Source organism: Gopherus evgoodei, unplaced genomic scaffold, assembly GCF_007399415.2.
Source record: "Gopherus evgoodei ecotype Sinaloan lineage unplaced genomic scaffold, rGopEvg1_v1.p scaffold_34_arrow_ctg1, whole genome shotgun sequence".
Lineage (NCBI taxonomy): Eukaryota > Metazoa > Chordata > Testudines > Testudinidae > Gopherus > Gopherus evgoodei.
This window is the reverse complement of record NW_022060016.1, coordinates 5137425-5148653: the sequence shown is the minus strand read 5'-3', so window position 1 is coordinate 5148653 and position 11229 is coordinate 5137425. Positions and strand designations below refer to the sequence as shown.

The following is an 11229-nucleotide window of genomic DNA, read 5'->3' as shown; positions in this document are numbered from 1 at the left end:
AGTTGAGCCCCATCCCTCTCCCCCCCCTTCCCCTCCCCCCCCTCAAAATGTTAGCTTTAGCTATGTGGCTGCAGCCAGCAAGCAGACAGTTAGAATCGCTGTGCTGAGATGAGGCCATAATGATCTGGGCCTGCAATGTCAGAGGCCAGGCTGAGACTCTCTTAAAAATGAAGACTTTGGCTTTCTTTGGCTCAGATAAGCACTGTGTACCCTCAAACAGGAGAGCTGGCAGCATTTAAGTAGTTTTGACTCAACTACCTAGGCGAGGGTAGCTGCAAATTTAGTCAGTAGAAGCACCAGACTGATTTTCACTGGATCATTCAATAGTTTATAGATGGTAACGTCTTCCTTTTTTCCTTTCTAAGGCAAATAACTGAAGTCTTTTCAATTGTTTAACTGCACTCCTCAATACCAGAACACTGCACACCCGTGGACACCTGGACAGTCTTAACTGAAGACTTAGTTACGCTTGTATCATTTGCCTTATTCAGTGAATTAACTCCTCGTATTAGTCCCAATTTATGCCTTATTGAATGGTCCAGATTGATTGTGGACTTTAGAAAGGTGTTGGCCTCCTGTACTGTGAAAGGAAAATCATTAGACAAAAAATTCTGAAAGAGTTCAGGGTCCCCATCCAAGGCCAGGATATTCTGGAGGACTTTGTGCATGGAGTACAGCTCTTTACAGTTTTCCACGAAGATTCCCCATAAGGACTGGTTCCTGAATTCCTCCGTTGGTCGAATCTGCTGCCTGTCCTCCAGGCACTGCAACACCCAACTCAGGCGGCATGGCCATTGATTAGCCAGGACCACCCATGCAGCCACGGACCTTGGAGACATTGTATGTCTCATAATGTTCTGTTGCAGCATGAGTCTGATGGTGATGGGAATTGTGTTGACTATCCTTTTCATTTGAATAATGCTGTCTGGGATGTATTGATAGAGACAATCAGTGTGATTGTGCAGAGCATGAAATGCTTCATGAATATACCTCACAGCTTGGGCATCGATTTGGCTTTGGTCCATTTCACTGGACGTCTCCATATCTACCAGCTTTATCATTTTCCCCTTTACGTTCCTGACTCCTCTTTCCATGTTTTTTGTGATGATTTTGTACATCAGGTCCTCCCGGCTCTGGACAGCATCCTGCAAATGCTGCAGTTTGGACTTTGTGCCCATCTCTGGTATTGAAAAAGGCAAAGTCACTGTTCGGTTCAGGAACAGGTACCCATTATCGGCCATTCCTTTCATGCAGCTGGTTTGTTCCAAACACGGTGCAATGATGCTGGGATCTATCACCAGGATGAAAATGAATGGGGCGTTAGTGTCCGAGAGCAAAGTGTTTATTGCATTCAAAACCCCAACAACCCTCTCTGGGTAGCACATATCCAAACTGGTGATCTCCAACACTATGCGCAGCCGCCGTCTCTGATAGACCTCCATGTAATACACAAAGCTGGTCAGCATCTCGATCTCCTTCTTCACTTCACTCATGAAGCCAAGGTGACTGCTAAACTTCTCGCTGTCTGTCATCTTCTCAATTTTCTGCTTCTGGCTGATAACCATGTTCTTAACCACAGAGAAAACAGTCACTAATATTCCTGATCCAGACAGGCCGGTGGTAGCACTGCCAATGACCTTTAAAGCACTGCTGTCTTTTATTCCTGGAACAAAGATTGCCACTGAGAGCAGGCTTACACCAGCCACTAGGACAAACAAGAGGCCTCCTAAGGAAAGGCAGGTCCGTTTGTTGAGAAGCCATTCGTCTTGGCTAAAGCCAGAGGCAAATCTGGGCCTTTTCCCCATCACATGGTAAAAGCTCAAAGGCAGGGCACCGAAGTGCTTGCGGATGCTTTGACACAGCGTGGTGACCAGCCCCGCCCACAGCTTATCGCTGCCAGCATATTGCCAAGCACTAAACCTGATGAAGAGGAACTGAATGTTCTCCCTCCTAAGGTGGACATCAGTGATCACTGGCTGGTAGAAGAGCAGATACCACAGGAGAAGAAAATAGCCCCAACCTTCAGGTCTTCTTGGCTTTTGGTGTGATTTTCTCAGTTCCTCTTCTTCTCTCTGAATGGATTCTTTGAGCATGCAGGCTGGAGAAGCAGAAAAAACAACTGGTTACCTTGCTGCATGGCACTGTGTCACATTCAGAGGAGGTGGGGAGGCCCTTCCAAACAGGTCATGTGGCCCTGATTTGTTGTCTTACTGGGTCTCTGAGATAAACTGTTTAATAGGGTGCCATAGGGATCTGTGCTAGCTTTGGGCTTACTTCATTTAACATCTTCATTAATGATCCCGAGAAAGGGGGTAAATTGCATATTAGAAAAAATGGCAGATGATTTTAAACTGGGAGGTTCTGCAAACTCGGAGGCCAGAGAAATAACATGACGGGACCCTAGAGAGTCAGAAAAAATAAAATGGATTCAGCTCGAAAGATGCAGCCAGTGCATCCCAGGGAAATTATCCCAAACACATATGCTCCAAGGGTGACAAAAAGGGTTGGTGTGTGGCAGTGGGCAGCAAATTAGACAGGAGGTTGAAATGTTATAAGGCAGCAGAAGAGACCATTGCACATGTGGTGGGCAGCATACGCAAAGAATCACACTACAGATCAAGGGGACGTGGCTTTGATGCAACTATCCCTGGGACATTGTGTTCAGTTCACAGCTGTGCAAAGTAGCTGAATTAACTTTGCTGCTGGAATCTTAACTATGGTGTTTCCTGACTTTCTGGAGTTTTAATGGAGGCTTATTTAATATTTAACTTACTTGTTTTGCTTTTGAGGAAATTGCATGTAATGTGTGAGATCCAGGGGCCTTGGACTGCAGTGAGTATTTGCCTGGGTGAAAATGGAAAGACTTGGAAGTCTCCAGGATCTGGGTCCCAGCATAGCATTTCTGTGGCCCCATATAGCTCTGAAATGTGCATTTTATTCATGGGATGAGCTCCTGTCTTTGCTGTTGAAATGTGATATGTTTGGGGACAGATTGCTGGAAGGCAGCTGCCCAGTAGTTTTCATGGGGATCCTGGCAGTGAAGAAGGCAGAACACAGTTCGTTTATATAAATGAAAACAGAGAATTTGCAGAGTATAGTAAGTTGAAACAAAAATCACTGAAAAACCCAGAGAGATTGGGGGCTGTGATTGTCACCTGACTCTTATAACAGGGGTTTGGGGGACTTTTAGTTATGTATTACAGTCCTCATGTGACGTGTCTGAGTAACTTCCTCTCTCTGTTCAGCCCCCTTGTCAAAGACTGCAACATCCCTGAACTTTTCTAACTGGGCAGGAAGAACATATACTGTGACGGCACTAACCTAACCAAACGAGCTCACTAGCTGCCTGTGTGTGGGAGCACGAAGAGGCATACAAATGTTTAGCATATCTGGAACGTAAATAGCGTGCAAGCCAGCTACAACAATGCCCATATGAACGCCTGTTCTCACTTTCAAGTGACACTGTAAATAAGAATCATAGACTCATAGGCCTTGTCTACACTTGCAAGTTGGAGCGCATTAAATCATCCCCAGGCACCCTAACTCCTGAGGTGTCCACACTGGCACGTAGAGCACCCGGATTCCGCGGCTGGAGCACCCGTGGTAATCCACCTCCACGAGAAGCATAGAACTTTCTGCGCCCCAGTGTGGACGCCCTGGTCTATTAATGCACTCTGATCGGCCTCCAGGAAGTGTCCCACAATGCCTGTTCTAGCCACTCTAGTCATCACTTTGATGTCTACTGCCCTGCCCTCAGATGACCAACCATCAGACCTGCCCTTTAAATTATCTGGGAATTTTGAAAATCCCCTTCCTGTTTGCTCAGCCAGGTGTGGAGTGCTGTCAGCACATCTTTCCAGGTGACCATCCCTCCACGTGCCAGGCGATCCCCAGTATGGAGCAATGGTGAGGTGCTGGACCTCATTAGTGTTTGAGGGCAGGAAGCTGTGCAGTCCCAGCTGCACTCCACCTGTAGGAATTACGATACCTACAGGCAGATATCAAGTGCCATGATAGAAAGAGGGCATGACCAGGACGCAGTGTGGTGCGGGGTAAAAGTGAAGGAACTGTGGAACGCCTACCATAAAGTACAGGAGGCAAACTGCCGCTCCGGTGCTGCCCCCATGACCTGCCGGTTCTACAAAGGGCTGGACAAGATACGTGGGGCAACCCACTTCCACTCCGAAGAGCACCATGGACACTTCAGAGGCCGTGGCAGCCCGGAATGCAACAAGGCAGGAGCTGGAAAGCAGGAGCGAGGGTGCTGAGGAGGACAGGGGCCCAGAACCAGAGGATGGCCTGGCATCCCTAGATGCCTGCGGCCAGGAGCTGTTTTCAAGCCAGGAGGAAGGTAGCCAGCCTCAGCGGACGTTGCTTGGGGAAGAACAAACAGCACAAGAGGTGCCTGGTGAACGGCTTTTATTTTGAGAAGGGAGTTGTTGGGTGCAGGCTGTTGGGGTGAAGAGGGTTAGGGCTGCATGCATGCCTAGATGCCTAATAGGGCATTGGTGTTGTCTCTCACATTGCAGTAATCGGCCTCAGTGATCTCACCGAAGGTTTCATGCAGAAGCTGGGCAATCCACTTGCACAGGTTCCTTGGAAGAGCTACCGTGCTCCTTGTTCCAGTGAGGCTAACATGTCCGCACCATGACTGGTGGAGGGACCATTGCTGCACACAGGCAAGCTGGATATGGGCCATGGCAGAAATCGCATTGTAGTAGAAAACCCTCCCTTGCTTCCCAGGTCACCCTCAGCAGTGAGATATCTTCCAGGACAAACTCATCCTGTGGAAAATGTGGGGCAGTGTTCAGTATAGAAGCCCCCTGCAGCTGTTGGCTCTCCCCAAGGCACAGGACCCCAGAGAACAGTACGGTCCTGGAACAATCAGTCTCTTTTGCCCCTGTGGTTACTCACCATTTCGGGGCTCTTGTTGGTAATGTGCGCTTGCCTTGGGACAGGCAGTTTGTGTTATTGTGTGCACTGTGCTTGTCTTTAAGTTCAGCCGAATCATTGCTCTGTCTAATGATAACAGTGCTGCCTCTGTTAAATGTTGCATTTTGGCTTTACAAATGCAACCTTGAGATCCAGCCACCCCCTCACCCTGAGTCCTTATCCCAAAACTCTTTCCCATGTCACTGCCAACCCACTTTCCCCAACATCCAAGGTCTTATCGCCACCAGCTGCTTCCAACACCTGTAGCTTCACTGCCCACCCCTGCAAACTACCACCCTTACCAACTGCACTCAACCCCCATCACCATGCATTTTAGCCAGCCTGAAGTGCAGCACTCATTGCACGACACTCCAGACAGGAAGGCTGAATACAATAACAGGACATACGCAAGTCTGTGATTGTTCTGTTCCCCACCCGGCCCTCTTCTCTTCTCCCTCACAGCACAGATGTGTCATGTCATGTGTGTTTCTTTTCATTAAATGAATTTTTTGGTTTTGGAAACATTCTCTATTGCATTAGCTAAAAGATAGCATAGCCCAGGAAAGGCACTGCTAGTCAGTGCATCATACATAGCAAACAGAGATGCCTACTAACATTGGAACCACTGCATTTTACTCCTGTGCAGGGCACCAAACATTACTGGTGGCTTTCAGCATCGAATTGCTCCCTCAAGACATCCCTAATCCTTACGGCCTCGTGCTGGGCCCTTCTAATAGCCCTGGTCTCTGGCTGTTCAAATTCAGCCTCCAGGTGTTGAACCTCCGAGATCCATGCCTGAGTGAAGCTTTCACCATTCCCTTCACAAATATTATGGAGGGTACCGCACACAGCTATAACCATAGGGATGTTGTCATTGGCCAGATCCAGCTTCCCATACAGACAGCACCAGCAGGCTTTTAAATGGCCAAAATCACTCAACAGTCATTCTGCACTGACTCAGCCTGTTGTTGAATCACTCCTTGCTGTTGTCAAGGCTCCCTGTGTATGTTTTCATGAGCCATGGCATTAAAGGGTAGACTGGGTCTCCAAGGATCACAATTGGCATTTCGACTTCCCCTACAGTGATCTTCTGGTCTGGGAAGAAAGTCCCGGCTTGCAGCTTCCTGAACAGGCCAGTGTTCCGAAAGATGCATGTGTCATGCACCTTTCCAGACCAGCCTGCATTAATGTCCATGAAACACCCATGGTGATCCACAAGCACCTGGAGAACAATCGAGAAATACCCCTTCCGATTTATGTACTCGGAGGCTAGGTGGTCTCATGCCAGAATTGGAATATGCATGCCATCTATCACCCCTCTGCAATTAGGGAAACCCATTTGTGCAAAGCCAGCCACAATTGCTCAGAGTCACGGTTCCTCTGAGCAGGATGCAATTAATGGCCCTGCACACTTGCATCAACATGATTCCAACAGTAAACTTGCCCACTCCAAACTGGTTCGCAGCCAATCAGTAGCTGTCTGAAGTTGCCAGCTTCCAGATTGCAATAGCCACCTGCTTCTCCACCGTCAGGGCAGCTCTCAATCTCTTGTCCTTGCACCGCAGGATGGGGGCGAGCTCAGCACACAGTCCCATGAAAGTGGCTTTCCTTATACGAAAGTTCCGCAGTTGCTGCTCGTCATCCCAGACTTGCATGATGATGTGATCCCGCCACTCAGTGCTTGTTTCCCGAGCCCAAAAGCGGTGTTCCATGATGGTGAGCATGTCCGTGAATGCCACAAGCAATCTCGTGTCGTATGCGTTACGCGTGTCAACATCATCGTCGGACTCCTCACTGTCACTTTGTAGTTTAAGGAGTAACTCGACTGCCAAACGTGACATGCTGGCAAGACCCATCAGCAGATTCTTCAGCAGTTTGGGATCCATTTCCGCAGACCGAAAGGGAAGACAGAGCACGCAGTACAAAAAACATTGAAAGATGGTGCCAAATGTGGATGGAAGCACAGGGATTGCTGGGATGCGAAGCGATGCATCAAGGACATTGGACAGGACCCAGGATGCCTCGCGCCCCCCCACCCCCTTCCCACAAGCCTCAGCGACAGAATGGGTAGAGGTGCTCTGCGAGTTAGTTGCCCATAATGCACCACTCCAAATGTTGCTGCAAGTGCCGCAATGTGGCCATGCCATTGCGCTTGCAGCTGTCAATGTGAACACATGGAAGCACTTTTCCTGCTGCTATCTCCAAGGGCTGGTTTAACTCCCAGCAGTCTACATCTGCAAGTGTAGATAAGGCCATAGAAGATTAGGGCTGGAAGATACCTCAGGAGGTCATCTAGTCCAACCCCCTGCTCAAAGCAGGCCCAACACCAACTAAATCATCCCAGCCAGGGCTTTGTCAAGCCAGGCCTAAAAACCTCTAAGGATGGAGATTCCACCACCTCCCTGGGGAACCCATTCCAGTGCTTCACTACCCTCCTAGTGAAATAGTGTTTCCTAATATCCAACCTAGACCTCCTCCACTGCAACTTGAGACCATTGCTCCTTGTTCTGTCATCTGCCACCACTCAGAACAGCCGAGCTCCATCCTCTTTGGAATCCCCCTTCAGGTAGTTGAAGGCTGTTATTAAATCCCACCTCACTATTCAGCAGACTAAACAAGCCCAGTTCCCTCAGTCTCCCCTCGTAAGTCATGTGCCCCAGCTTCCTGATCATTTTTGCCACCGGGTGAGTAAAAATTAAAAAGCATCTCTACCCAGCGAAGAGATTCTTAGATAGGGATTGTGGGGCCCCTGAAGGTCCTGGAGCAAATTGCCCCCCTTCCCCTCCCCCCAGGTGGCCCTGGCCAGGGCCAACCTTAGGGGTACTCCACTTGATATCGGCTGCCAACTGGACATCAAGCCGTTGATCACTACCCGTTGAGCCTGACAATCGAGCCAGCTTTCTATCCACCTTATAGTCCATTCATCCAATCCATACTTCTTTAATTTGCTGCCAAGAACACTGTGGGAGACCATATCAAAATGTTTGCTGAAATCAAGGTATATCACATCCACTGCTTTCCCCATATCCACAGAGTCAGTTATCTCACCATAGAAGGCAATCAGGTTGGTCAGGCATGAAGTGCCCTTGGTGAATCCATGTTAACTGTTCCTGATCACCTTCCTCTCCTCCAAGTGCTTCAAAATGGTGGAAGTGGGCAGCATTATCTCTAAAGTTTCATACTGCTTTGTTTTTGAGTGCGGTTGTGTAAAAAAAATTCTACGTTTATAAGTCGTACTTTCATGATAAAGAGATTACACTAGAGTACTTGCATGGGGTAAATTGAGAACTACTTCTTTTGTTTCTCTTTTTTACAGTGCAAATATTTGTAACAACAAATATAAAGCGAGCACTGTGCACTTTGCATTCTGTGTTGTAATTGAAATGAATATATTTGAAAATATAGAAAAACATCCAAAATATTTATAATAAATTCAAGTTGCTATTCTATTATTAACAGTGTGATTAAAACTACAATCAATTGCAACTATTTTTTAATCTAGTTAATTTGCTTTGCATTAATTGCTTGCATTAACTGCAATTAATTGACAGTCCTACTAAATATCTTTAAAAATTTGGGGCTAGCAGCCTATCTGGATCTTTAGGTGCCTAAATAGCTTTGGAAATCTGGTCCGAGGAGCCTAAGTCCCATTTTGAAAGGTGACTTGGTAGCTGATTAAAAGCGTTTATATTGGTAGTGCGTATTTTGGTAAAAATAAGCTATAACCAGTGAAGAAACTGATACAGAAAAAGCAGCAATACTTCCTTTAGAAATGGATGTAAGTATATTGATACTTCCCCCAGCATGGCCTCAGTTACACCGATATAAATATATAACTTCTGTTTACTGAAATAAGTTTCACTATTATGGACACTTTCAAAACCAATATACAGTAGAACTTGAGGTTACGAACACCAGAGTTATGAACTGAGCAGTCAACCACATACCTCCTTTGGAACCAGAAGTATGCAGTCAAGCAGCAGCCGCAACCACCACCACCAACAAAGGCTAATACTGCACAGTACTGTGCTAAACGTAAACTACTATAAAATAAAGGAAAAGCAGCATTTTCAGTTTGCATACTAACGTTTCAAAGTTGTATTAAATCAATGAACTTTTGGAGGAACCTTTCGTTCAGAGTTACAAACAGCCTCCATCCCCAAGGTGTTCATAACTCTGAGGTTCTACTGTAGTTAAATCAGTACAGAGACTTTGTATTGGCCAGCCTGAGAACAACGTGTTACACCAGACCAGAAGTTGTTCGAGCTGGGACACCATTAGTAGGGTAATGAGTCTGCTAACACATCACCGGGCACGTGGGTGGCAGCTGTCATAGGCTTGGGGAGGCTGATCGTCCCCAAACAGCCCGGTGTGGCCTCGCTCACATGCCGCCCACTCAGAACTCTGGGGCTGTGGGCACCGGGGATGCCCCTGGCACTCTGGGGCTGCAGGTGCTCAGATGGCCCAGGGCTGGGGCGGGACGGGAGGTGCATCCACAGTGGAGTGCTCTGGGGTCCAGTGAGGGAGGGAGAGCAGGAGAGGAGGGGGAGGGGCCTCAGGCAGAAGGGGAGGGGCCAGGAGCTAGCCTGCCCCAACAACTGGTTCACCCGCCACCCATAACTGGATACTACCCTTTTAACCCGTTGTTTACCATTTGCCCATTAGAGGGGTTCATAATCTCCAAAGGATGGGAAGGGTCTGGGGTGGGGCGGGGAGCTGGGCTGAACAGGGGGTTGGCGACTGTGTACAGCAGGAGCAGCTGGTCTTGAAGGAAATGGCTGGGTAACCTACAGCATTGGAGTGGGACTGGAGGACCTGGGGGCTAGGCTGAGACATGCTGCTGCTGAGAGGGGCCAGCGCCCAGCACTAGCTGCAGCAGGATGCAGAGACCAGCTCTGAACAGGAGGAGGGCATCAGGGAAAATGACTCTGATGGAAGCCGCAAGGGATTGTGCAGGGGCCTGACATGTGCTGAGTTTATCATGTTTCATTTGTATGGTAAAGCCATCGTGCCCAGGGCAATAGCACCTTTGTGCCCAGAGTCCCAGTGCAGTGTCCTTGCTCTGACTTGCAGCATGCACATGGTCTAGGGAACCTCCTAAGGACTGGGGCCTGTAGAACCCCTTGCTTGGATCACTCACTGCGCTTGCCTCTGGGCATGCTACCAGCCACCTCGGAGCTGGCATCCCATAGCACTCGTAGTGCCCTGCTGTGATCAGGTACCGGTCCCAGGCTGCACCATGCAATGACCTGTTCGTTGCCGGGCTAGGCAGGAGAATACTAGTGTTCTCTCCCCGCCCCCCAGCTAGGGTGACCAGATGTCCCGATTTTATAGGGACAGTCCCGATTTTTGGGTCTTTTTCTTATATAGGCTCCTATTGCCCCCCACCTGCTGTCTCAATTTTTCACACTTTCTGTCTGGTCACACTACCCCCAGCAGCCTGTCTCATGCCAGCCTGCCATGCTGCACTCACTCCCTCCTCGGTATGCTAGCCTGTCTGACAGCGTCAGTTCTCCTGCCTGGGGAAACCCCAAAGCATCCTTGAGCCCACCTGTTATTTTATCAAGCAGCGAATTAAAACGGCTCCCAACAGGACAGTAGAAGCCGATGGTCACGGGCGTAGAGGTGTGCAGCAGGGTCTTGGAGAGGCAGCAGCAATAAATATCATCTTCAGTCAGAAAATCTGGGGAAGAAGAGGCATCCATAAACACAGAGAAATGAACATACTTGCTGCCCCCGCCCTCCCCCCCAATCTGTTTGGCTGTTTGCCAGGAGTGGTTGGGCTGGACAGGATGTGGGAGAGCTCTTGGGAATGCACAGGGCCAGTGGCTGTGACCCTATTGTCAGTCTCTTTATTAGCATAAGCTCCACGCAGCAATTCTTTTTCCAGGGACACATTTTACTCGTTCTTCAGAACAACAAATGTTTTTAGCTCATCCTTCCAGATCCTCAGCTCAGCACCTGCTAATCAGCCAAGCAGCCCATTGCTGAGAGGATACATGTTTCAGGCCAAAGTCTCTGGCCTGCGAAACTCTTTTTCAATGCCCAAACAGTGCAACGGGAGCAGAAATTGTCAGTAACTCCACAGCTGGAGGAATTGCCAGTAGGCAGAGCTGGTACAGCTGTCTCCTCTACCCCCTCCCTGGAGCCCCCTGTGCAGAAGGCATGTCAGTTGCAAGGAGGGGCAGGCAGGGAGAGTGGCAAGAGCACAAATCCCCAGATGGTGGATAGTCTCTAGGGAGCCACAACCAGTGGGCTGCACTAAAATGGGCCTGGGCTGAGGATCGGGGAGCTGGC

The 11229-nt window shown here is 48.7% G+C and overlaps 1 protein-coding gene across 1 annotated transcript; it reads right to left on the bottom strand.

The window, feature by feature from the left end:
* Positions 1-392: 392 nt before the first annotated feature.
* NKPD1 (NTPase KAP family P-loop domain containing 1) lies at positions 393-10619 on the bottom strand. Its single transcript, XM_030544635.1, has 2 exons — positions 10484-10619; positions 393-2098 (listed from the first exon to the last, which is right to left on the bottom strand). The coding sequence occupies exon 2, from the start codon at positions 2091-2093 to the stop codon at positions 393-395; it is 1701 nt and encodes a 566-aa protein (XP_030400495.1). The 5' UTR covers positions 2094-2098; positions 10484-10619.
* Positions 10620-11229: the final 610 nt, after the last annotated feature.